Source organism: Corythoichthys intestinalis, chromosome 13 (genome assembly GCF_030265065.1).
Source record: "Corythoichthys intestinalis isolate RoL2023-P3 chromosome 13, ASM3026506v1, whole genome shotgun sequence".
Classification (NCBI taxonomy): domain Eukaryota; kingdom Metazoa; phylum Chordata; class Actinopteri; order Syngnathiformes; family Syngnathidae; genus Corythoichthys; species Corythoichthys intestinalis.
This window is the reverse complement of record NC_080407.1, coordinates 1040949-1067651: the sequence shown is the minus strand read 5'-3', so window position 1 is coordinate 1067651 and position 26703 is coordinate 1040949. Positions and strand designations below refer to the sequence as shown.

Sequence of the window (26703 nt, the reverse complement as noted above, 5' to 3'; positions counted from 1 at the left end):
CCGATTTCATCATTGAAAGGCGGGAGTCCTTGAACGCACCATATGTGTGCTCATTTCCAGTGTGCGTGCGTGTGTCACCCGCTGCCCTACTTTCGGAGTGATGATGCTGCAGAAAGGAGGAGAGGGAATATCCCACAATGCAGTGCTACATGGGTGGATGGATGGATGATTGCTTAACTGGATGCATGGATGCAGAGGTGTGTGTGGATGTCATCCCTTGCAGCTCATGCTTAAGCAGGTTTTAAAGCACTCAAAATTCGTGCAGCGCGAACCAAGTCGTCCTGTAAGTGCCTTTCACAATAAAAGTCAAAGGGGTGTCCAAACCATTTCTTCCAAGTGTGGCCAAGTAAACGTCAACTATTCACCTTTTGTTTATTGAATACTAAGACCACTGAATGAGGATAGGTAAATCTGCAAGGAACTGTTTTGAAGTGAGTGAAGGAGCTTCACGTAGACAAAAATAGTTATTTGCTGCCATCTTTTGGCATCTAGGTGCTAAAGAACTGTTGGAGTAAATCATTGGGTGCCAATGATTGAACTACGTAGGCGTGAATTGAGGAGTTTCATTCAGATAAAGGCGGTGCCTTCCCACAATCTTTGTGTAATTATAAAACGCTACAGGCAGTCCAAAATGCATATCGCTTGACGTTGGGAGCAAGTAGAGTAACTCAGTCCTACATGAGACTACCACTTGGTTTTTGCTGACGTGTTTGAAAAATTGGGAGGATGTCATCTTATTTTGAAGGAAGACACACTGGTTTTCCGGGAGAGTGACGTCAGGCAACAGCAACCGTGACCGTTCGCTCTTCAGCAGCAGCAGCGGCGGCAGCAGCAGAGCTCGGCCGCCAGCCAAGCAGCTCGGCCTCCGGGAAAGGAGTGTCGCTGAGCGGCCACACGCCGGACAACCTCCCCGCGGAGCCTGCAGCCTTTGCTCCCTCCCCTCCCTGCCGCGCGGGCGAGTCCTGGCGGCGGCGGTGCTGGGGGGTCCGGCGGCGCGAGGACCCGTCGGCATGGACCCCCAAGCGGCGGCGGCGGCGGCGGCGGCAGCGGCGACTGCGACGGCCACTCCGGCGCCCAGCCCGAGCGTGCGGATGGCCGCGCTCGGAGCCGACGGCGGCGAGTCCGAGTCCGGCGCCGGCTCGGAGGATACCTCGGCGGGATGCTGCAGCGACACGTTCAGCAGCCTGCCCGACATCGAGCACGAGAGCCTGGAGGACAAGCTGAGGGGGCTGGCGTTCAGGAAACAGACGTCCTATCGGTAAATTGACAGCTGACAGCCTCGATTCATTTCATTTATTCCCACGTTTTTCACGGCACATCCAATATTTACATGACTCCAGACAAAATATCAAGAAAACACGTCACCTTCAAATTGTGCCCAGGGAAGAGCATTTCAGCACCTGCCTGTCACTATACGTCGCTGTAATAGATAGGTGAGCGTTGAAGTATCAATTAATTCATCACATTAAAAGCTTTTTCTCCCAATTTTCTAATCGATCAGCGACATGTTCTAATTCATGTGGGAAAAAATATATTATTCTCTCCTGCTCAAAATGTGAGGCAAAATGATTGTCATCACGAGCATTTGTAGATTTCTTCACGTTACTGAATCAACATTCAAGCGTTTTTATCCTCAGCAAATCTAATCCAATCTTGATTTATTCCTTATAAATAAATGTCAATTTCTGTTTATTCAGCGTCATCATGATGGAAATGTTAACTAAGACATATATCTTGACATTTGTCCTTTTTATTATGCTAGCATCGTGACTTGCTTGGCACACTAAAAGCATTTCAAGCGTTGACAGGGACGTTGCCTTGTTGTGCCGGAGCATGCGAAGGGGGGAGGGACACACACACACACACACACACTATTGGTTGTGTTAGTGCGTGTGTGTTTGTGAATGCCAGTCACAGACTGACACCCTGATGTGACTGGCAGCTGCTGTTGATAGCGAAAACCACACACATGCAAAAATCACTTCATTTTGACAGGAATGTGTGGAACGTCTCAATCAGATCCAATGGAGGGAGGGCCAATCAATTATGGGGGTTTATTTGGTCGTCGTTTCTGAAAGAAGACATTTAAGTTCCATTGACGGCGAGAGACGTCCGATCCATTCCGACCGGAAGGGAAATTGATTGGATGTCTATCGCTGTCGATGGCGGCCGATGAGTTAACTATGGGAGGCAGCTGGATTTCATAGGGTCTGGTTTTTTTGCTAGGCCACCTTTCTGTTTTTGTATTGACAGTGACCAAATTGAATGCATAATGGCCGGTTTAAACCTTTTTCGTCAGTCTCGCTAAGTTTCATGCACCCTCCGTGCCCCGTGAGGCCTGCCAGATGTCCCGCTGAAGCGTTCTGTGTTTTGCTCATCACCGAGGCGAAGGGAAAGGCCTTAGCCGGTCATCCGGGCCGAGGCGTAAGAAGGTCCTTCCGAGCGTCCGCTCCCGCAAATGACCATATGTGGACATACCGAGGCGGCCCAGAGACGACGACGGCCGCCGCCAAATGCGGTAAAGAGGAGCCGACTTATGCCAAAGTCCGTTTCTGGCGGCACGTGTTCTGCGTCTGCCAGACATTTGTCACGCTCGACCGTCCTTCCAGAATAATGTCCCTCCTTTCATCTATTCTTAGACACAAAGATGATTTCTTCCTTTCTGCTCTCGTGTGTGTGTGTGAGAGTGATAGCGAATTAGTCAGCAAGACAGTCGGTGGGGAAGACATTCCTCCAATTAGCCGCTAAGTGCACTTCCTGTCTCTGTTAGGGGCACCTCGACGCACAGCGGTGGAGTAATTGGCCTCAAGAGAAGGCCATGATAAAATATAGAAAAATCTGTTCATCGGATTGATTGTCGGCCATTGACGGAGATAGGCCTGAGCCTACGCGAGAGCTTATTTTGCTCATAATTCACTGAGCTCGAGCGTTAAGGGGGATTGCTTGCATTTTATTAGTCGTCTGGCTGTAAGACACTTTTCCCGCTTTGGTAAGGAATCTAAAAAAAGAAAGAGGACAGAAGCCAAAAGAGAAGTTAGTCAATGATTTCTCCATACTGCCACAGTTCGCAACTCACCTTGCACAAGACGGGTGCTCGAAATAAACAAAACGAAGCTCTTTTGATAGTCGATTCATCGCTTTTTTTAGCCTCTTTAACGGTAAGCTTTTGGATTTCTGCAGTCCTCGATGTTAGGGGACTGATGCTTTTGTAGTCACACTTCAACTTTTCTCAGCTTGTCGTAGTACCGGAGTAACCGTAGTAGTACAAGAGTGAATAACTTGCTGAAAATACGCAAAAGATAAACGTCGATTAGTCGACGATCAATATAATGGCTTTCCGCAGCCCCGGCAGGTAGGATTACTTGGACCCGATGATCTCCGGGCACTCAGCGAGATGAAACACCGCTCACCGGGCAGGCCTCAGCTGCAGGGATACGCTATAATTAGTGAGACGGCATCTTTATCCCACTCTGTTTGTGTGCGCGGTAGTCGTTAGCGAATGATCCGTTTTATTAGGCAGCTGCGGCTTCAGGTCAAAGAGGCGGTATTTGCAACTTTTTTTTTTCCCTTTATCTTCATTCCTCGCGCGCTGGCGTCTATTCTCAGCAAGAGAGGTCAGAGATGCTCACGCTGCGTGCCGATGTGAAGCCTCCCACACGCATACGCTCGCGTTTCATTTCAAGAGGGAGGCTGAAGGACTATCACCGGTTTTCTGGCCGCGTCTCATGACTCGCGCGGATTAAAACTCCTCTTTACGGGTGAAAGATGACGATGATCATCTTTGTACTGAAGATGAAACGCGGTGTTTTTCCCAACTGCCGTGTGGGCATTTTGTGCTTCTGAGTGGGAGTTTTTGGGAAAAAAGAAAAAGTCCCCCAAAATGCTCTTGCGTCATCGCGTCCAATATGAATTTGACCCTCGCTCGAGTCGGTGTACAAAAGACAGAAAAGGCAGAGTGGGAGGATGGAGGGATGAGCGGTGGGAGAGATAAAGGATGAACCGTGGAGGAGGAAGAAGAAAAAAAGCAAACGGATAGGAGGAGTCCTCATGTCAAGGTTTCTCTTTTTCTCCTCCACTCTTTTAACCTCCTTTCTAGCCATCCCACTTGTTCTCCCCTCCATCCTTCCCCGAGGAGAATGAATGTAGGCCACATCGAAGGAACGCCAAACCAAACAAATATACAGTACATCATAAACATACAAACGGCAACAGACGTCCAATCCATTTGGAGTGGGAGGGATGAGCCATCTATGGCCGTCAAACACTGAAAGATACTCAATTTAATAGAACACACGAGCAGAACTTATAAATAGAGGGAGAGGACGGTCAGAAAGGAAAGAGTCCGACTTCCTGTACGCAAGCGCACGACGGGATGCGCTGCCGTGACAACAGAAAAAAAAAAAAGGAAGTCCCAACATTTCCACTTTTAGCTTTGGCACATTACATTAGTTTTCGCATGTTTAGTTTTGTCGCATCTGTGCGTCCAGAGTCGGTTATGCGTCGTCTTTGATGTTTATTTGCGTTTTGGTACCAAAAAAAAAAACAAAAAACTGGTGTCTGTTAATGTCTTCCTGCCATTGTGGTTTGTGAAATGTTGTTCATTCCTGTGTATGTTGTGGAATACAGTAATGTAAAGATTGCGTGAGTGTTTCCTGTTTGTGTCCCTTTACTTATTAATGCCTGTTATTTCCACACATGCGAAACTAGAACAATTATGCGGTTGTGTGTGAATATTTGAGTAGACAACATTTGCTTAGGCTGAATATTGTTTTGATTGATGGTATGATCCACCGATCCTGCCTTTTAAGGATTGAAAGTTGCGAATGGATTTGCTCAAACATAACAGGCGCACGTAGTCAGTAAATGATTGTTGAGAAAATAAAAATGGTCGTAAAATTGACTCATTTTAGACTTCTGGCCAATAGTATTGGCACTCCTGCAATTCTGTCGGAAAATGATTGCAATTACAAATGCTTTGGTAGTAATATCTTCATTTGTTTTGATTGCAATGAAAAAACACAAAAGAGAATAGGAACATTTTTAAAATTATGATCATTTTACACAAAACTCCAAAAATGGACTGGACAAAAGTATTGGCACCATCAGCCTAATACTTGGTAGCGCAAGCTTTAGACAAAATAACTACGAACAACCGCTTCCGGTATCCATCAATGAGTTTCTTACGATGGAATTTTAGACCATTCTTCTTTGGCCAACTGAGATTTGATGGGTGCCATTTTCAGATCTCTCCACAGGATTCAGGTCTGGATTCATTGCTGGCCACTTTAAAGGTCTCCAGTGCTTTCTCTCAAAGCATTTTCTAGTGCTTTTTGAAGTGTGTTTTGGGTCATTTTCCTGCTGGAAGACCTCTGAGCGAGATAGCTTTCTCACACTGGGCCCTACATTATGCTGCAAAATTTGTTGGTCGTCCTCAGACTTCATAATACCATGCACACGGTCAAGCAGTCCAGTGCCAAAGGTAGCAAAGCAACCCCAAAACATCAGGGAACCTCCACTATGTTTGACTGTGGTGACCATGTTCTTTCCTTTGAAGGCCTTGTTTTTTTCCTGTAAACCAGTGGTGTCCAAACTATTCCACATAGGGCCGCAGTGGGTGCTGGATTTCATTCCTACCAAACAAGATGCCATTTTTTTACCAATCTGGTGTCTCACAAGTGTAATCAGTTGATTGCAGTTGGGTGCTGCTTGTTTTAGCACAAACTTCATTGGTTAAACTGTCTGTGCTCGACTGGTAGGAACAAAAACCAGGACCCACAGCGGCCCTTGAGGACAGGTTTGGACACCCATGCTGTAAACTCTATGTTGATGCCTTTTCCCAAAAAGCTCTACTTTTGTCTCATCTGATCAGAGAACATTCTTCCACAACGTTTTTGGATTTCTCAGGTAAGTTTTGGGAAACTCCAGCCTGGCTTTTTTTATATCTCTGGGTCAGAAGTGGAGTCTTTCTAGGTAGAGTCCCTTTTCATTCAGACGCCAACCGATAGGACGATTGTACCCTCGGACTGCAGGGCAGCTTGAACTTGTTTGGATGTTTGTCGAGGTTCTTTATCTACCATCTGCACAATCTTTCGTTGAAATCTCTTGTCAATTTTTCTTTTCCGTCCACATCTAGGGAGGTTAGCCACAGCGCCGTGGGCTTTACACTTATTGATTACACTGCGCACGGTAGACACAGGAACATTCAGGTCTTTGGAGATTTGCAGCCTTGAGATTGCCCATGCTTTCTCACAATTTTGCTTCTCAAGTCCTCAGACAGTTCTTTGGTTTTCCTTCTTTTCTCCATGCTCAGTGTGGTACACACAAGAACACAGGACAGAGGTTGAGTCCACTTTAATCCATTTTAAGTGGCCGCAAGTGTGATTTAGTTATTGCAACCATGTGCCACAGGTAAGTAACCGGTGCTGTTAATTACACAAATTAGAGAAGCATCACGATTTTTTTAAAGGGTGCCAATGCTTTTGTCCGGCCCATTTTTTTGAGTTTTGTGTGAAATGATAATGGTTTAATTTTTTTTCCATTGCAAGCAAAATCAATGAATATATTACTACCAAAGCATTTCTAATTGCAATCATTTTCTGGGAGAAATTGAGCATTATCCAACAGAATTGCAAGGGTGCCAATACATTTGGCCAGCAGTGTATGAATTGCTTTATTAGTGTTTAGTTAGACTGCATACTATATATAGGTTTTAAAAAATCAAATATAATTCTTTCTTGCAAAACGTTTGCACACCCCGCAGCAGTACCTTGACGTATTTGTCGCGTTCAGTTTTCGTCCTTCTATGTCTATGACATCTCGGGTGTCGCGCAGACGTCGGGTCGCGGCGGGCTCAGATGTCCGCCGGTTCTCGGGTGTCGTCGCCCGGCGCTCGGAAAACTCGCCGCGGTAAAAGTCGGCAAGTGTCTCGTGACGGCGGCTCGGTCGCAGGGGAGCAATGAGCAACTAACTCGTCGTCTCCCTTTTAACGAGCATTGATCATTCTAGAATCCAATATAGTTTCACCCGAACGGTTATCGAGCACGTCTTTCCCGTTGGGAAACATTCAGGTGTTGAGTTACAACACTTCGGCCTTTTGTTTTGACTGGAAAGGAGCGAGTATGATGGATTGGTTTTTAATTACATCTAAAGCCGACCGAGTGTTTGGCCCACTGGTCTCGCGAAAGAATTAGGAAAGGTTTGACTTTCTTTGCAGATCATCAGACACTATCCGCATTTACAGTGGGGCAAATAAGTATTTAGTCAACCATCAATTGAGCAAGTTCTCCTACTTGAAAAGATTAGAGAGGCCTGTAATTGTCCACATGGGTAAACCTCAACCATGAGAGACAGAATGTGGAAAAAAAATGAAAAAAACAATGTTTGATTTTTAAAGAATTTATTTCCAAATTACACTGGAAAATAAGTATTTGGTCACCTACAAACAAGCAAGATTTCTGGCTGTCAAAGAGGTCTAACTTCTTCTAACGAGGTCTAAAGAGGCTCCACTCGTTACTTGTATTAATGGCACCTGTTTTAACTCATTATTGGTATAAAAGACACCTGTCCACAATCTCAGTCAGTCACACTCCAACTCCACTATGGCCAAGACCAAAGAGCTGTCGAAGGACACCAGAGACAAAATTGTAGACCTGCACCAGAATGGTAACACTGAATCTGCAATAGGTAAAACACTTGATGAAAAGAAATCAACTGTGGGAGCAATTATTAGAAAATGGAAGACATACAAGACCACTGATAATCTCCCCTGATCTGGGGATTCATGCAAGATCTCAACCCGTGGCGTCAAAATGATAACAAGAACGGTGAGCAAAAATCACAGAACCACACGGGGGGACCTAGTGAATGACCTACAGAGAGCTGGGACCACAGTAACAAATGCTGCTATCAGTAACACAATGCGCCGCCAGGGACTCAAATCCTGCACTGCCAGTCGTGTCCCCCTGCTGATGAAAGTACACGTTCAGGCCCGTCTGCGGTTCCCTAGAGAGCATTTGGATGATCCACAAGAGGACTGGGAGAATGTGTTATGGTCAGATGAAACCAAAATAGAACTTTTTGGTAGAAACACAGGTTCTCGTGTTTAGAGGAGAAAGAATACAGAATTGCATCCGAAGAACACCATACCCACTGTGAAGCATTGGGGTGGAAACATCATGCTTTGGGGCTGTTTTTCTGTGAAGGGACCAGGACGACTGATCTGTGTAAACGAAAGAATGAATGGGGCCATGTATCGAGAGATTTTGAGTGAAAACCTCCTTCCGTCAGCAAGGGCATTGAAGATGAGACGCGGCTGGGTCTTTCAGCATGACAATGATCCCAAACACACAGCCGGGGCAACAAAGGAGTGGCTTCGTAAGAAGCATTTCAAGGTCCCGGAGTGGCCTAGCCGGTCTCCAGATCTCAACCCCATAGAAAATCTGCGGAGGGAGTTGAAAGTCCGTGTTGCCCAATGACAGCCCCAAAACATCACTGCTCTAGAGGAGATCTACATGGAGGAATGGGCCAAAATACCAGCAACAGTGTGTGAAAAGCTTGTGAAGCGTTACAGAAAACGTTTGGCCTCCGTTATTGCCAACAAAGGGTACATAACAAAGTATTGAGATGAACTTTTGGTATTGACCAAATACTTATTTTCCACCATGATTTGCAAATTCATTCTTTAAAAATAAAACAATGTGATTTTCTGTTGTTTTTTTCCCACATTCTGTCTCTCATGGTTGAGGTTTACCCATGTTGACAATTACAGGCCTCTCTAATATTTTCAAGTGGGAGAACTTGCACAATTGGTGGTTGACTAAATACTTATTTGCCCTACTGTATTTAATACCATCACTTACAAACGAACGTGAGATCGTGTAGCGGCCAATTCTAAAGATTTTTCAGGCTAGGTGAGAGGCGTAAAATATCTTTATGGGCTTCAAATCTTAGGTGTTCAATGCTTCTTCGTGATGGAAATACAGTAGCGTCTAAAAGGGATTTGTCCACGGTTTGAAGATAAGGTCTGCCGCTGAACCCACACGCCGCCGCCGCCGCCGCCTCTTCTCCGGGTGTCGACATCGCCGCCCGCTCACCAAGTCAGAGGATGTTGAGTTGGGTTCCGCCCACTTGCAGGTGTTTTGTCATCTGTCATGAAAGCGCTGCTCAAAAGTTCAAATGGGCTGTGTTTGAAGAAGACTGTTTAGGAATACAAAAAAAATGTACCCTACTAATTAGCCAATCGGAAAATGTAATGCCCGCAATTGTGTCGTTCATCATTTGAGTAGCACCCGGTGGTCAAGTACTAGACTCCTGCGCCCTAGCCGTTCTACTCAACTCGTGCGACTAGTTCGTTCCTCACTGACATCATGTATGGCACGGCGGCATCTTCGGCACTCATTTCAATATTTGAAAGGAGTCTGCGTAATTAGTGGATGAGCTTGAGACGAGCCCGCTGCGCCGTCGCCACGGCAACGCCGACAGCCCGCCTCTGCAGGAAGGACGAGGGGGAGGAGGAGCGCATACCAGATGAGGGAGCTTTTGTCTTTTAATACTACCACTTGTGTCGAAATGTCCTTTGGATGTTTGCCATCACGCTCGCATCGGTGCTAATATCCGTTAGCTTGTCTATGGGATTCTGTATTATCTGTTAGCGTGAACTAGCTAGTAAAAATTTGGCTGAATATTTTCCTCTTGGAATATGTGTTTGTTTCATTTGTGTGTCAGTTAAAGGATGACTGCCAGTGCATGATCAATTTGGAGTCATCATTTTAACGCTGCCAGCCCTTCCTCGCCATCAATGGCAGTGAATGGGTTAACATATTTGTTCTCTTGAGGTTTTCCATCAATACTGAAGGAAGGAAGTCTTATTTTAAATGTACATTTTGGGGGGTCAGACTCCACGGCTGACTTGTAGATTAGGACTCACTCAGACTTGATGATGCCCCGCCACTTTGAGTGTCGAGCAGGTAAAACGCAGTCATTTCTAGGGGTTCGAAATGGTGATATATCGTGATACTTTGTATCACAAATGGTATCGATATGTTCCTGCCAAGAATTGAGATACACAGTTCACAGTCATTCTGTCCGGTTTTAAGGGCGTTCACAGGTCATTTCCCGTTGAGTTTGAGTCACTGCCTATTCATTTGGGTAATTCCCAGGTCACTTCCTGTTCTGTAACTCAAAATAAACAGGAAGCGACCTGTAAAATACCCCAAAATTTCCTCATTGCCTGGCATTGGCTCCCCCTGACGGCCATAGATGTTCAATCCATTTGAAGTGGGAGGGATGGCACCCTCCCACTTCAAACGGATTGGACGTACTAGTGATAAACTCATTCCAATTCACAGCAGAAGCTTGTTTTTCTGTTGATTAGTTGTTTGTAGAATATTCTTGAATGATTTCCTGACCATTGTATTGCCATATTGTCAGATCATCGTTATGGTGAGCGTTGTATCGCAAATCGTATCGTATCGTGAGGTACCAAGAGGTTCCCACTCCTCATCATTTCTAGCTCACATGTCTTTGAGCTCCGACTTTGACCGATTCCGGTATTCCCTCGACATTAAAACCCGAGTCAGCCGATAGGTCACGTTGTTAACAAGGCTGCTATTTGCTAGCGCTGAGAAGCGGCAATTCTTTGTCTTCCTCTGTCCGGCGTGGCTTCTGTCCAGTCAGCGTACATCCTTGCCCCTGTCACCCACGCACTACTATTTTTATCCCAGGAGTCGTGTGTGCGTGCGTTTGTGTCATCAGGTTACAGGGTGTGTAAACAGACTCCTCTTTGTCCTGGGCATGGAAGTTGGAGATTCTTCCAGCAGATGGACAAGTAAATCCGGGTATCGTCTTTCAATTTCAATTGGTGAATGGAAATCAAAATTGGAAAATGTCACTGATTAGTTTAAATCTGATTGGCCATGATTCAATTTGAAGTTCAAAACTCGGAAACGGAAAAACTGAGCTCGGTACCCAGTATTCACATTTTGTGCTTTTACACAAAAATGTGTGTATTACCTGACTATTACTGATATTGTTGGCAAATTTGTAGTGAAATAGTCAAATCAAACTCCAAAAATTCAATTTTCCACAAAGTAACTAGGCGCTTTTTAATCTCCTGGATTTCCGCTGCAAATGTACAGCAGAAAGGACGTGTGATTCATAGTTTAACACACGATTGAATCCGCTCAAAGTTGCTTCAGGACGTCGAGTGGTGTCGCAAGACCGCACTGAACTTTAAATGCAAAGACCTTAAGCGCCCTCCATTATCGAAGGCCGCAGACCAACGACGAGTGCGAGCGGCGATCGCTGAGTCACACTCTGATAGAACATCTCCAAGTTACGGTGAGCTGGCACGGTCCGCCGCAAGCTGTTCCCCGCTCCTTCATCCGACGTGTGCGGGCAGGCCATGAATAATTCATTCCGGAATGGCGTTTTAGCGGTCGTTTTGGTCGTGTTTGAAAGCATGCAAGCTTTTTGTCCGGAATGACGATATCTGAATTGAGTTTACATAAGTTGATGTGCGCGTGCCTCCCCTTCTAGGAAAGCCATCTCCCGTTCGGGGCTCCAGCACTTGGGGCCGCCCCCGCCCGCTTTGTCGTTGGCCTCCAACGGACCCAGCAAGGAGCTCCGCAGCTGCATGGACTGGACGGTCAGCCTCACACTCACACACACGTTGACAAAACACTATTTCCCAAAATTCCAAAGCGTTTACGACATTGCACCCATCCACAAACTCCGCCGATTAAAGACTCTGCAGAATGTATAGTTTTACTTGTGTTTCACAAATAACAACGTTTGTTATTTTAAACATCATGAACCAGTTTAAAGAGTTGTACAGTGTAACTTCAAGATCAAAAGTTTGCTTCTTTTTTAAAAGAAAAAATAAATCAAATGAATATGAATTGCAATACATTTGAGCATACGCGGAGATTAAGGGGGGGCCCCGGAGGGGCATAGTCCCCACTGGTGGCCGAAAATGTCATTGCATGTAATTGACTTTCCTATATATGAATTTAAAATGAAGATTTTGCCGGTAAAACGTTGTCTATAAAAGTTGAAAAGCAATAAAACAAACAACAAAAATGAATGAATTGAACAAAGAAATATTTTTATAATGGGTCAAAATTATTTTTTGAACACATCATGTGACAAGCACCTTAGAGACGGCCATTTGCTTTGCTTAGCCAAAACCACCTGAGAACTGATTCTGGCTGGACTATTCAGTCAAAAAGGTTGCGCCGTCTACTTCTCCACTAAGTAAGACGGAAAAACGCATCGGCTAAGCTACTATCCGAGCATATATATCGTGAAGGAATTGCCCCCCCCCCCCCCCCCCCCCCAAGTCGCAGAAACACCGCCAGCCGAACAAAGCGCCGCTCTGCTGGCACCGCCTCCGCAAGCCAACCGGTGGGGGGGCCGATATTCCGCGCGTTCCCCTCTTGTGTTAACCCTTTGTACTGACTCCATGTTCCAAAAGTCTGAAGAAGGCTCACCGAAAACAGGTTGACAATTTATTCGTTGACAGTGGTCAAAAAACAAGGCAAAACAGACGATGGAGGGACAATTCTGGGTCGTCAAAACAACGGCTACATAGCAATGTTTCCGAGCAGCGAACTGTTTGTTATCTCAGTGTCCAGTCTTTTTGAAAGCTGCGGTGGAGTGGGCCGGGCCGAAGGTGTGGCTGGGTTTTGTCTTGGGATCATCCCTTTTGGCTGGTTATGTTCGTGCGACAACCTTCGTGGCTGGGATGTGGCTGCCACAGTGACCGACGCCAGTCTTGACATCCCAAGCGGCCGTTATCAACTTTATATCCCGGTTGGGCGGCCGAGGCTACTTGTTTTACGACAGAGCGCTCTGCTTTTTGTCCTTGGAGTGGCCGGGAGAACTGATTGCCACAGTTGGTGCGTCAATCTTGCTCGTGACGCACACGTTGGGCTTCTGTGATGAGATGGCGTTGTGTATCTATTCTGCTTCTTTTCATGAAACTATGGTGTGCTATTTATTTTATATTAGGTGTGTCAGAGTAGTACAAACAATCCTACAGTACATATGAAAAACGGTACTATTCCCTGATTGTAGAGTGATGCAAACAGTTATATGGTGTGTGTGAGAAAGGTAACTATTCCCTTCATTCCCCCTCACTAGCCCCGACAGGGTATCGTAAAAACCTGGATGGGGCCTTAGCCTTAGCAAGTGGTGGAAAAAATGCAATGTAGCAATTGATGAACAGTTTAAACAGGGATGGACGAAATTTGCAAGTCCCCTTCAGGACTCCTGTTAAATACTCTATAAAATAATTTACTACGGCTTCAAAGTGTTAATCATTGGTTGTCTCTGGTCCCGTGGCTATAGGCATCAGCTCACAGTGACCTCTTTGTACAGGTCTATTGAGAACACTTTTTCCACGATCAATTAGATGGGCTACCAATCAAGTTAGTCCTGAATTTGAGAAAAAATGAGATATACACTAAGTTAAATTTGGCCCCATAAATTAAACTCCTTCCATTCGGAAAAACTGAGAAATGCACTATGTTAAATTTGGCCCGGTAAATTAAAATTTAAGTCCCCCCTTGTCAACGTCCGTAAAGTTAAGGTCAAACACCACCTGTCGTAAGAGGGAACTGTGCGCAGCCCTGAACAAAAAGGAACGCAACAGAGTACAGTGTGTCGAAAACCTCCGATCAGCTTTTAAAGGAGGGAAAAAAACCATCACTGACAAACTGCTACATCTAAAAACATAGTACATTCCCCCATTGACTATGGTCAAAAGACCGTACTTTACAAAAAGCGGAATGTTGCAATACAGAAAAATGTGGAAACAAACTCAAAACACAAAAAAACATCTTCATCTCTCGCCAGTTGTTGAAAATGATGGCCATAGATGCCTAAAAAAAATTTTTATTCCACCCCAGTTAAAGAAAAAAATTATTCCACCCACGACCCTGAGATCAAGAGTCTCATGCTCTACCGACTAGGCTAGCCGGGCGATTTTAATTTTATTGCTGACTCTGCATTTCGGGATCATCAACATGTTTTACCCCCCTCCCCCCATCACAAAAGTCAAACTCCACCTATGCATTTGAGTGAGCTCATTGGCTCACATCATGCCACCCATTTACACGCTGCTGTTTTGTTTTCTTGCACCGCGGAAATGTTTTTAACCTTTTTTTTTTTTTTTTTTACTCCTGACTCATCCTTCGTTTTCAACTGAAGAGACGTTTTAACGGCCTCTTTTATGAACAAGCACTTGAGCCGCAAATCACCACTCCACGCAGCCGAAGCGCTTTTCAATGGCGTTTGGACCAGGTGTCATCCGAGGAGAAGATTGCGCGTCCGCCTCACAGTGTTTTCCAAAGATCTGCTTTTTGTGCGCGCGTTTATCAGATAACGCCACGGAGCTTCTTTACAGGGACGTTCACGTCAGAGAGGCGCACGCACGGCGGCTATTTTTAGTCGACTGCGGCATACAGTCGGAGGACAAATGGATCTTTAAATGATGAAGGCTTTACATTTGGAGAGCTGAAAAAAACACAGTCAAGTTTTGCTTTCTGTTGTTATTTTCGGAGATCATTGAAACGGCTTTATTTAGCTTGGCGGCTTCTATTGACGGCGCTCGACCTCCAAACCGTTTGGAGCCTCGGACGTCTATACGGCCATCGGTGGCGCTCTGTTTTCCGAAATTTCCAGGTTCGCGGTGAATCAGTAACAGGCGCACTTTTGCAAAATAGACAATGTTTATTGATTAGAAAATGCAGAATAAATGAGATTTATTGATTATTATCCCACAAGAGCAAGCAAACAAGTATCACAAACAAGTATAACAAATGTCAACGATGATGCTAGATTTGAGTTTGTCAACCCCAGAATCCCCATGAAAATCGCTTACCGTGACAAGTGAGAGGTCCGCCAGCGGGTCACGTACGGATCGCCTGGCTTTGTTCCTTTGCCGTTTTACTGGAGTGTTGCTGACTTTCCACTCACTTGTCACGGTAAGCGATTTTCATTGCTAAAGGGACATTTCGTTTTGCTGTAACGGGAACGCGGGGATTCTGGGGTTGACAAACTCTAATCTAGCGTCATCGTTGACATTTGTTTGTGATACTTGTTTGCTTGCTCTTGTGGGATTGTCTCATTTATTCTGCATTTTCTAATCAATAAACGTCGTCCATTGAAAAAAAGTGTGCCTGTTACTGATTCACCGCGAACCTGGAAATTTCGGAAAACACGCTCACACGAAACGATTATTCCCTGCCTTCCGCTCTGACGGCCGTTCAGGACGCTTCCTTCCTGCGCGTCACCGCTGGCCTTTAGCGCTCTGCACGACACGCGCTCAATCAATGTTCTCCATAATCGCTCTTTAATAAAACATCAGGTCATCGGTCTAGTGAATCCAAACAAGTGGCTTCCCACTCGGCGACGACAATTATGTGCTTGACGCGCTCTCCGATGGTGAGGCGGTTGAAATGATGTACGATAATATGATGGTTTGAGTTTGAAAAGAGACTAACGCGACCGTCTCGCTCGGCAGGAGAACGCAGTCAACGGCGACCACATGTGGATGGAGACCAGCTGCTCGGGCGAGCTCTGCTACTTGGGGGAGGACGCCTGTCTGGTCAAGGCCTCGGTGAGCCCCGCACCCCACTCACTAAAGCAAGCGCGGCAGAAGCCAACCGGCCAGCCGGATGAATATTCCGTCAGGTGATGCTCTTGGAATGAATGAGCGCTGACGGCAAGAATGCGGAAGCCCCACAGTCTGTTGTCTCGCTTTGTGATGCAAAATCCAGTAGCAAGAGTCGACTCGTGCCCAAAAACATACAAGTCAACCATTTTCGGAGTCGTTTTGCACATGTCTTTACAAGCTAGGTGATGGGCTCAGATGACTCATGGGCGAGGTCCATGTAGAAAACACACTCAACCAAATGAGTTTCCGTCCGTCCGCCGCGGTGGCATCTCGGTGCGCTTGAGAATGCTTTTGACCTGAAGGCATTAACCTATATGTGTTTCTCCTTAAAGAAGTCGGCGCTAAGGAGGAAGTGCGCCGCCTGCAAGATCGTCGTTCACGCGAGCTGCTTGGAGCAGTTGGAAAAGGTAGTGCGGGTTTGGACGCAGAATGTCACTACTCATAGCCCAACCTGTGTTTTCTGTTCTTTTTCTAGATCAACTTTAGGTGCAAGCCCACGTTCAGAGAGGGAGGATCGCGTTGCCTCAGAGATGTAAGTCTCTAGTTTACGAAAGCTAATTAGCCGTCAGCGGGTAACGTCTTCTCTCTCTGACAGCAGAACCTGCTGAGGCATCACTGGGTGCACCGACGCAGGCAGGAGGGCAAGTGCAAACAGTGCGGAAAGGTCGGTGCCAAATATTAACGCGCGGCGGCCCCGGTGCGTTAACGCCATCTATTTCTGGCTGTGTGTTTTTCCACAGAGTTTTCAGCAGAAGATTTTCCACAGTAAAGAAATCATCGCTATTAGCTGTTCCTGGTGTAAACAGGCAGTAAGCGAGATACATTTATTTCGAACCGCTCGACGTCCGACGGTCGGGCTCTTCGGCTGCGTCGATGCCACTGATGCCGCCGGCGACTTGTGTGTGCGTGTTTTGGCAGTTCCACAACAAGGTGACGTGCTTCATGTTGCACCAGATCGAAGAGCCGTGCTCCCTCGGGGCGCACGCCGGCGTCATCGTGCCTCCGTCGTGGATCATCAAAGTCAGGAAACCGCAGGCACGCGTCACCGCGGCGGCACCTCGCGCGCTCCCCGTCGCTTCGCTCGCCTAACCGCTGTCGTCCGTGTGTAGAACTCGCTCAAGAACTCGGCCAGGAGGAAAAAACGCACGTCTTTCAAGCGCAGGACGAGCAAGAAGGGGCTGGATGTAAGCACCGCCATGTCATTCTTGCACGAATTGGAGTTTGGTGAACGCACTCGTGTCTCCTCAGGATTCAAAATGGCGACCGTTCGTGCTAAAGCCCCTCCCCTCTCCACTTATGAAGCCCATCCTGGTCTTTGTCAACCCCAAGAGTGGAGGCAACCAGGTTTGCTTCATTTTTTTTAAATTTAATGAAGTGGACACATAGTGCAACAAAGAGCAACCTTGGCCATCTGCTTCCTGTCCGCAGGGCGCCAAGGTGCTCCAGATGTTCATGTGGATCTTGAACCCGCGGCAAGTCTTTGACCTGTCGCAGGGCGGCCTTCGAGAGGCGTGAGTGTTCGATCTCATGATCGCTATCGTCGTGCGTTTGAATCCATCTCTCAAAGATGCGTCGTTGAATGAGCATTTGCGGTAGAGTCACTCAGCGCCTCCGCTCACAGGTTGGATTTGTATCGGAAAGTGCCAAACTTGCGGATCCTGGCCTGCGGCGGGGACGGAACTGTAAGTTCGCGGTTGACGCTGGCCCTTGAGGAATATGTTTTTGAAAAAATCGCGCGCGTGTAGGTGGGCTGGATCCTGTCCACGCTGGACGAGCTGCAGATGAACCCCCAGCCTCCGGTGGCCGTCCTTCCTCTGGGAACGGGAAATGACCTCGCCAGGACGCTCAACTGGGGCGGGGTGAGTTCCGAGCCTCGATTAGCTTTGTCGCGCTCACAAAAATACAAAGAGCTTTCTTTTTTCTGATCTACCGTATTTTTCAGACTATAAGTTGCAGTTTTTTTTCATAGTTTGGCTGGGGGTGCGACTTATACTCAGGAGCGACTTATGTGTCAAATTATTACACATAATTATATCATTTCTCATGTTATTTTGGTGTTTTGGAGTGGAACTGATGGTTTGGCAAACTTGTTAGCATGTCCTTTATGCTATAGTTATCTGAATAACTCTTAATAGCTATGTTACGTTAACATACCGGTCACGTTGGCATTTGGTTGTTCGTGCACCATGTAACATTATCATACTGTACACTTATTCAGCATGTTGTTCTTTATTGTATTTTTATTTTAAATTGCCTTTCAAGATGACATATATGTTCTATGTGTTGGATTTTACCAAGTAAAAATGCGACTTATACTCCAGTGCGACTAATATATGTTTTTTTTCCTCTTCGTTGGGCATTTTACGGCTGGTCCGACTCATACTCAGGTGCGACTTATAGTCCGAAAAATACGGTAACTCTGCATCGTGGAATATTTTTTTCCCCCTTGTAACATTAGCTTGAATTTGAAATGTTAGAAGTCAGAAACGGCCCCTGTTCCTGTAGCTGTCCCAATAATTTCCCTCAGTCACATTCCAGGAAGTTTACGAGAGGCTTTTTCCCGTGCATCCCGCTTGACCCGCGTGCCCCCACTCCTTCGTTGGTGTTATCAATCAACATGACCCACTGGTGCACTTTTGCTCAACTAGTAACCTGTCATTTTGCAGAAGCGTTGTGCCTTATATTTTAATTAGGGTTGTTCCGATCACGTTTTTTGCTCCCGATCTGATCCCGATCGTTTTAGTTTGAGTATCTGCCTAACCCGATATTTCCCGATCCGATTGCTTTTTTTTTTTTGCTCCCAATTCAATTCCAATCATTCCCGATCATTTTTCCCCATCATATACATTTTGGCAATGCATTAAGAAAAAAATGAATAAAACTCGGACGAATATATACATTCAACATACAGTACATAAGTACTGTATTTGTTTATTATGACAATAAATCCTCAAGATGGCATTTACATTATTAACATTCTTTCTGTGAGAGGGATCCACGGCTAGAAAGACTTTGTATATTGTGACTAAATATTGCCATCTAGTGTATTTGTGGAGCTTTCAGTAAATGATACTGTAGGCATGCCCAAATGCATAATGGGAAGTGGAACCATGACTGTGCGTAGTGCTACCAATTGATATATCTTCTCTGCGTGAGGAATAACATAAGGAACATAAGATCAGTTGCTACCTTGCTTCCCCACATTGCTTCCCACGATATTTCTAATCGTAGGGAGAGGGATTGTAAGGCTTTAGCCAATGAAAAAAAGGCTCCAAAGGCTGCCAAAATTCACTCTACTCATTTTACACTGCCTTTTTGTCTCTCTATATAGGTAAAACGGCGTCATTACAGATAGAGCGCGACAATGCGTGAGTGGGTCGTGCAGCGCATGCATTAATTGCGTTAAATTTTTTAACGTGATACGTTTAAAAAAAAAAAAAAAAAAATTACGGCCGTTATTGGGATCAATTTGATAACCCTACCTTAAGCCTAAACTAAAGACTCTGGAAGAGTAACATATTATGTCTGTAACGTTAAATACAATTAGAAAACGATTTAATTAAAAAATATATATTTTAAAAAAAGGCATGGCCGATATTTTTTTGCCGATTCCGATACTTTGAAAATGACGTGATCGGACGATCGAGATCGGGACATCTCTGATTTTAATGATATTACTTTTTGAATTATTTTGAATTTTTAAGACTGTTCAGTAGTAGGATATGGAACATCAGGAGGCGAGAGTGAGACTGACGGGCATTCGCCGTGGCTTTGTCTTGCAGGGCTACACGGACGAACCCGTGTCCAAAGTTCTGGGCCACGTGGAGGACGGCTCGGTGGTGCAGCTGGACAGGTGGAACCTGCAGGTGGAGAAAAGCGGCGTCGAGCCGCAGCCTGAGGACGGCACCCAGAAGGTAAAAATGTCTACGGTATTGCGGAAGGTGGGAGCCTCTCTGGGCACCTGACCCGTTTTTGTTGCGGCCTCAGCTTCCTCTTAACGTGTTCAACAACTACTTCAGCCTGGGCTTCGACGCTCACGTCACGCTGGAGTTCCACGAGTCCAGAGGTGAGCGGAATCCGATTCTCTGCCTCCGCATCCCACGTGCGCCTCCTCGTTCTATTTTCGACCCCGCGAACTGTGGTTTTCTCTCCCTCTATCATGAGCTCACGTACGCTCGTTTTGTCTCTTTTCTGTTCCAGAGGCCAACCCCGAAAAGTTTAACAGTCGCTTCCGTAACAAGATGTTCTATGCAGGAGTGAGTCGAGCTTCTGACATACACACTAGCGCAAATTCCTTTTTCCTCTTTAACGTTCTCCTTTGTGTTTGTGCGTGCGGCAGGCCGCCTTCTCCGATTTCCTCCAGAGAAGCTCCAGAGACTTGTCCAAGCACGTCCGAGTGGTGGTGAGCGAAAACAGGCTCTCTTCGAATCGCTTTCGCGTTCGGGATGACAGAGTGACATCCCGCGAATACAAATGGGGATGATACATTTTGAAGCGTACGGGAGTGCCGTGGTTTTCAAATGGAAATACTCCCCCGGCTCATTCCCCGCCGTCGGCTGCGATCGACGTCCACTCCGTTTCGACCGATCGTGCGATCGTTCGCTGCCGGCCCGGTCAAAATGAATCGCCATCAACGGCACTAAAAACATGAAAGTTTTGGTCAAATCATAGTTCCGCTCTGTGTGCTTCCCAGTGTGACGGCACCGACCTTACTCCAAAAATCCAGGAGCTGAAATTCCAGTGCATCGTGTTTCTAAACATTCCCAGGTGAGTGCCGCTCGTCGGACGTCGGGCCGTCAGGAGCGCTGACGCCGGTCTCCGCGCAGGTACTGCGCGGGCACCATGCCGTGGGGGAACACCGGCGACCACCGCGACTTTGAGCCGCAGCGCCACGACGACGGCTGCATCGAGGTCATCGGTTTCACCGTGGCCTCGCTGGTAGGACGCGCCTCGGGAGACCGTTGCCGGAAACGCCTTGACCGATCGATCCCCCTCCGTCCGCCAGGCGGCGCTACAGGTGGGCGGTCACGGCGAGAGGCTGCACCAGTGCAGAGAGGTGGTCCTCACCACGTTCAAGACCGTGCCCGTTCAGGTCAGGAGCCGTACTTGTGGTGTCTATTCAAGGGCTCGTCTAGAAGCGGCGTGTTTTCCTCAGGTGGACGGCGAACCCTGCCGATTGGCGCCGTCCACGTTACGCATTTCACTGCGCAACCAGGCCAACATGGTCCAGAAGAGCAAGCGGCGCACCTCGGTGCCTCTCCTCAACGAGTGAGTGGCGCGCACCTGTCAATCTCGCGCGAGCGTGGGTGGTCACTAACACTTTTCCGACCTGGCGCCGCACTAATATTCATGGTGTCTAACTATGTGTGTGTGCGTGCACTGCAAAAACTCAAATCAGCTATCTGAAAACAAACGCTTTTTGCCTGAAAAGGGAAATTTGTCTTTGTGTCGGGTGTACAACCCTTTAAAAATTGACAATGTATGAAAATAGCTGTGAGTGAATTAGCTCATGTGATTTGATGGCATATTATGACCTTAATATTGTCATTTTATGGGCGCCGGTACTATAAAAACACTTTTCATTAGGGCTGCAGCTATGGAATATTTCAGTAGTCGATTAATCGATGGACTAGTTTGTTCGAATAATCGAGTACTCGGATAATGAACATGAAAAATTAAAATACCTGAGCTGAGCCTCAAACGGTATCTTTTTTTTTTTTTTAATGAGGACCTTTGTACAACAAAAGAACAAGTGGCTGACTTACATAAAAAAGTCTGCTGACTTAAATGCTATAAAATGCAAAAATTTTATTTACAATGCTCTATACAAATAGTTCAGACACATATTCCTACAAAAATCAGCTAAATATACCTACAAACTAAATTATAAATGCATTAAAAAACATAATCTCAAACAAAATCTTAGCTTATTTTGGTCTTAACGGGGAGCAGTTGGATTCAGCCATGTGAAAACAGGCAGAACAGAGGGCAGTGTATCCACCGTAATCAATAAAACTAAATGCAAACACTTTAAAAATAAACCATGACGATGCCACTTTAATTAAACAAATACCCGACGCAACAAAATTTAATTCGAATATTTTTTTCTAATCGAATACTCGAGTTAATCGATTAATCGTTGCAGCACTACTTTTCATTGCAATTGTATTTTTAAGACAAACTTAGCTGTTGTTTCGGCAATCATATCAATGTAAATATATTAGATTTTTTTTTTTTTCGTGTCTTCAGTTTTTGCAGTGCGTGCACGGTGACTAACTGTGCAAGTCTCTGGAAGTTTGGTGTTTGCGCCAGCACTTACTGACCTCTTTTCTCTACCTCTTTGTCCTCCTCTCTGGCTGTTCTTTCCCTCCATCTCGCTGCCTCCGCAACACGTCTCATCCTTTCAATTGTTCTTTCCCTCTCCTCCCTCACCGCGCCTCCCCGTTCTCTTTTTTTGTGCGTGCGTGCGTGCGTGCGTGCTAGTATTCAGAAGGTGTGTGCAGCTGATCTGCGCCGCCTCTCTGCTCCCCCCGACTCCTTCTCTGTGTAAGTACCTCACCCGATGTCTAGTTCCGTCGCTGCGGATGTGCCCAGAGGGCCCCTTTAGCCATTGACGGCGACAGACGTCCGATCCATTTGGACTGACGGCGATTGTACGATAGTCGCCGCCAACCCTCTCAGTTCCAATGGATTGGATATCTATCGCCGGCAATGGCGGTCAGTGAGTTCAGTACTGTTATCGGTTACTCGATTTGTTGTCCATGGTAATATTTTGTTTTATTAAGGACAATTTTCTTGTGCTGACTTTGCTTATCTTTTGGAATAATGGCCGCCTCTTCTTTTTTTCATTTTGAGTTAAACTTACTATTAAAAAAAAAAGTTTTATTTATTTATTTATTTTTCTCCTCAAAATCAAGTGAACATATAAAAAACCGGACTTGAGGAATTAGCCATGCAAAATTGTCCTATATCAGTTGACAAACTATACTGTATACACTCCATATGTATAGCCATTATGTGTGTCTGAATCTGAGCGAGCATCACATTGCTGTCTTTCCTTTGTTGTCACTTTACTCCTGCTGCTTTTTTCATGGTCTTAACACTAAAACTTGAAATAACAAGCACTTCTGCTTTTTGAAAACGCTTCCGTCTCTTTCCGGCAGCCCTCACGCCGTTCCCGAGCGTCTGCGGCTGCGCGTCAACCGCATCGGCCTGCACGAGTACGACCAGCTGCAGTACGACAAAGAGCGGCTGAGGGACATTTGTGAGTGCGGATTTGTATTCTTCCTGTATTCTGACTGATTTAGTTGATGTTGGCGTATTGTCAGCGGTCCCCGTGGGCATCGTGGTGGTGAGAGGCGACTGCGACCTGGAGACGTGCAGGCTCTACATCGACAGACTGCAAGAGGCAAGACCTTCCTTCATCGTGGTCTTTTACAACCCCTAGCGAAAAGTATGGAATCGCCAATCTCGGACGAGCACTCACTCAGACAAACTCAGATAAAAAGCTTGAAAAAAATCATGAATTGGTTCAAAAGTGCAACTCTTTAGCATTCAGAAACACTGAAAGAAATGAATAGAAAACATTGTGGTGGTCAGTAAATGTTACTTTTATAGAGCAAGTGCAGGGAACTATATATGGAATCACTCCATTCTGAGGAAAAAATATGGAATCATGAGAAACAAACAAAGAAATAACAATTAAAACACATCTCTAGTATTTAGTAGCACCACCTCTGGCTTTTATGACAGCTTGCAGTCTCTGAGGCATGGACTTGATGAGTATTCTTCATCAGTTTGGTGCCAACTCTCTTTGATTGCAGTTGCAGGTCAGAGCCTTGATGTGGACCATTTTTTTTTCAATTTCCACCACAGGTTTTCAATAGGGTTGAGATCTGAGCTATTTGCAGGAAATTTGCCATGAAATTGACTGGATGAGTCTTTCTCCAAGGAATGCTTTAACAGTTTTAGCTCTCTGGCATGTTGCATTGTCATCTTGGAAAATTAAAAACATATTTTCAATAGAAGGGATAAGAAAGCCGTCTAAATTTCAATGTAAACTTGTGCATTTATTAAAGATTTAACCACAACCATCTCTCCAGTGCCTTTGCCTGACATGCAGCCCCAGATCATCAAGGACTGAGGGAATTTTGATGTCTTCTTCAGGCAGTCATCTTTGTAAACGTCACTGGAACCGCACCAAGCAAACGTTCCAGCATCATCACCTTGGCAAGAGTCAGGGATATGCATTGGACAAGGTGGTGATGCTGGAACTTTTGTTTGGTGCTGTTCCAGTGAGATTTACAAAGATGACTGCCTGAAGAAGACGTCGATATTCCCTCAGTCCTTCCTGATATGGGGCTGCATATCAGGCAAAGGCACTGGCATAATATTTTTTATTCATTTCTTTTAGTGTTTCTGAATGCTAAAGAGTTGCACTTTTGAACTAATTTATTATTTTTTTTCAAGCTTTTTATCTGACTTTGTTCTACATGAAAAAATGTCTGAGTGAGTGCTCGTCCGAGACCGGTGATTCCATACTTTTTGCTAGGGGTTGTATCATCGTGATGCACCTCCTTGTTAAGCTTCCCATTCTGTTCTCGCCAGGACTTGCACCAAGCGCCCTCCCTCGGCCACAGAGTGCACTACCAGGTAGCCGGGAACGAGCCGAGCGCCGTCCATTCGGACGTCAACGGCAATGACACAAACGGTTGTTTTTTGCGTGCAGGACGAGAGCCGGGGCGTGCGCAGGACCGGCTCGGGTGCCAGACTTTCTTCCAGCTGGAGCTTCTTAGATTGTGAGTGGAAAATTACCTCTGTTTTTAACATCAACAGAATGGATTTTTAACTTTTTTCCTTTGGGCGTTCCGCAGCCACGTCGGCTGATCGCTTCTATCGCATCGACAAGGCTCAGGTAGTCCCACTGTTTTTGCATCAATATAGACTGGTGTGTTTAATTGTTTTTTTTGTCTTGTACGCGTAGGAGCACCTTCATTTTGTGACGGAAATTTGCCAGGAGGAGGTATTTATCCTGGACCACGACAGCCCCCCGGTGTCCTCGGGCGGCATGCCCGACCTGGTGGTGGAGCCCAACGCCGGGTGCGAATTTTTCTTACGATTCACTCGCCGGACAAAAACAATTTGGTCTAAAATGTACCGTATGTTTTTTAGCGCACCTTTGACTGCTGAGGAACAAGGTATGCGAGCACATAAACATTTCTGGATTTCTTGCCATATTTGACTCTTTCTTTGTTTTCCAGCTCTGTTGACGGCCGCCAGCTCAGGGGATCTCTCCATGGTACAACGCGTGCACATACAAACACACGCACAAAACGATCCGCCGTTACGTTTTTACACTTGACCTGAAGCGGAGGTTTGCGCGCAGTTGTCGGAGTGCGTGCATCACGGCGTCAGCCTGCTGGTGCGAGACGCGGCCGGCTGCTCGGCCTTACATAAAGCCTCGCAGAAAGGACACGCCCAGCTGGTTGTCTTCATCCTGCAGCGAGGTACGTAGCACTAAACTGGTGAAAATAATTCCAAAATTCTGATTATTTTTTCCTTTCCTCCTCAGGGTCCAAAGTGCTTCTCGACTTGCCCGACAGAGAAAAGTATGTCCAATTTCAACGTTGTCATCGCCACCCTATTGCTTGATTAAATTTTGTCGATTCATACTCGTAGAGGGGACACGGCCTTGCACAAAGCCGCCTCGGAGAAGCAGCACGCCGTGTGTCGGCTGCTGGTGGAGGCGGGCGCGTCGCTACAGAAAACCAACTTTCAGGTACTTGACCCCCATTCGATGACAGCAATTCTTCTCGGCGGTTTACAAGACGTTTCCGTGTCGTCTCTCCAGGGGAAGACGCCGGCGGAGCAAGCGGAAGGGGACTCGGAGCTGAGCTCGTACCTGAGCGGCCAAATAGGCCCCCCGGCCCCCCACGAGGACTTGGAGACGGCAGTCTGACGCGCTATTTATTTTCTATTTATTTATTCCTATTTCTATTTATTGCGGCCGGTTCTCGCGGGATGCCAGTCAAGTGCACTTTGGAGCGGCCGTCACGTATCGTCACCGGTTGGACCGTGTCTGAAAACCGTTTAAGTCATTCCCTGCCGTCGACGGCGACGGACGTCCGAGCCATTTTGACCGGGGGAAGGGCGAGCGGACGACGACGTCCGCGGCCGTCGACGTTTTCACCCGTCGAGGCCTTCGTGCCAAAGTCGAACAACACTGCTTTCAACGCCTATTATCCTCAGTATTCCTTCACCAGTTGGAAAGCTAGCACGCGTAATCCACGGACGGATTAATACTCGGAGTCAAAAGATGAATCCGTCATATCGTCGATGACCAATTGAACGTTGAGCTGCCATGCGACCCTTATCGTGCGTGTGATCACTGAGCCATATTCGATGCAATATGAACAGTCGACGTCTCGTTGCATCTCTCTGCTCGTCATTTTACATTACATTAATGTTTTTAACGTTGCGCCGAGGCAAGTACGCTATCGTACTTGCGTGGCTGTCGCGTGGAGATTGTCTTCTACTTTTTTGGTTTGCCCCCATCTTGTCGCGCAATGATGCCGTCTTATCCAAATGTAAAGATGCGCGAAGAAAGTTGTATCGTTTCAACTCGTATATATTTGGCGCGTCTGGTTTGATTTTTTTTTTTTTTTTTAATCTAATATGCACGAAAGGCGTGACATATTCGACGGCTGCTTGAGGGCGGACGCACTTATCAATTCAATAGAAAGTTTATATTATTACAAGAAGCATTTGGTTCTGCATGGCATTTTCCTTGATTACTTTTCAGTATTGTCATACGCGTGAGTAATTCTCATGACTAAGTTATTGTTTGGAATGTTTTCTGCCCGTTTTTTGTATGGCTGCTAAAGATGACTTGAAGTGTTTTGGTTTCATTTGTAAGAAGAAGCTTTATTCTCTGGTTTTCTTTGTTGGAATGCACGTTTTGTTTTCTTCGTCCGCAAAACCTTTTCACAGACTTTTCATTCAAATTAAAGATCTTTGTCTTCTATGAA

General features: G+C 46.1%; 1 protein-coding gene across 10 annotated transcripts; it reads left to right on the top strand.

Annotated features, from left to right (window-relative positions):
• Positions 1 to 835: 835 nt before the first annotated feature.
• dgki (diacylglycerol kinase, iota) lies at positions 836 to 26703 on the top strand. Of its 10 annotated transcripts, none has more exons than XM_057854622.1 (34): positions 836 to 1258; positions 11536 to 11644; positions 15524 to 15619; positions 16009 to 16083; positions 16152 to 16208; positions 16275 to 16340; positions 16417 to 16485; positions 16595 to 16711; positions 16786 to 16860; positions 16925 to 17020; positions 17105 to 17187; positions 17298 to 17358; positions 17422 to 17535; positions 19459 to 19590; positions 19664 to 19742; positions 19877 to 19932; positions 20016 to 20078; positions 20370 to 20443; positions 20503 to 20614; positions 20682 to 20768; positions 20832 to 20944; positions 22160 to 22222; positions 22840 to 22940; positions 23005 to 23084; positions 24284 to 24328; positions 24405 to 24474; positions 24550 to 24590; positions 24660 to 24775; positions 24848 to 24873; positions 24937 to 24974; positions 25062 to 25182; positions 25248 to 25284; positions 25355 to 25454; positions 25527 to 26703. In XM_057854622.1, the coding sequence occupies exons 1-34, from the start codon at positions 1011 to 1013 to the stop codon at positions 25632 to 25634; spliced, it is 2928 nt and encodes a 975-aa protein (XP_057710605.1). In that variant the 5' UTR covers positions 836 to 1010; the 3' UTR covers positions 25635 to 26703. The 10 variants fall into 10 exon arrangements, with proteins under 10 accessions (XP_057710605.1, XP_057710603.1, XP_057710609.1 ...); XM_057854620.1 differs by having other exon boundaries at positions 16272 to 16340; XM_057854626.1 differs by lacking the exon at positions 22160 to 22222.

Excerpts from the sequence above, each read along its gene's own strand:
- dgki (XM_057854617.1), top strand. The coding sequence starts at position 1,011 with ATGGACCCCCAAGCGGCGGCGGCGGCGGCGGCGGCAGCGGCGACTGCG. Across the intron at positions 15,620-16,008 it reads CCTGTCTGGTCAAGGCCTCG|AAGTCGGCGCTAAGGAGGAA; the intron begins GTGAGCCCCGCA and ends TTCTCCTTAAAG. Across the intron at positions 24,874-24,936 it reads TTTGACTGCTGAGGAACAAG|CTCTGTTGACGGCCGCCAGC; the intron begins GTATGCGAGCAC and ends TTTGTTTTCCAG.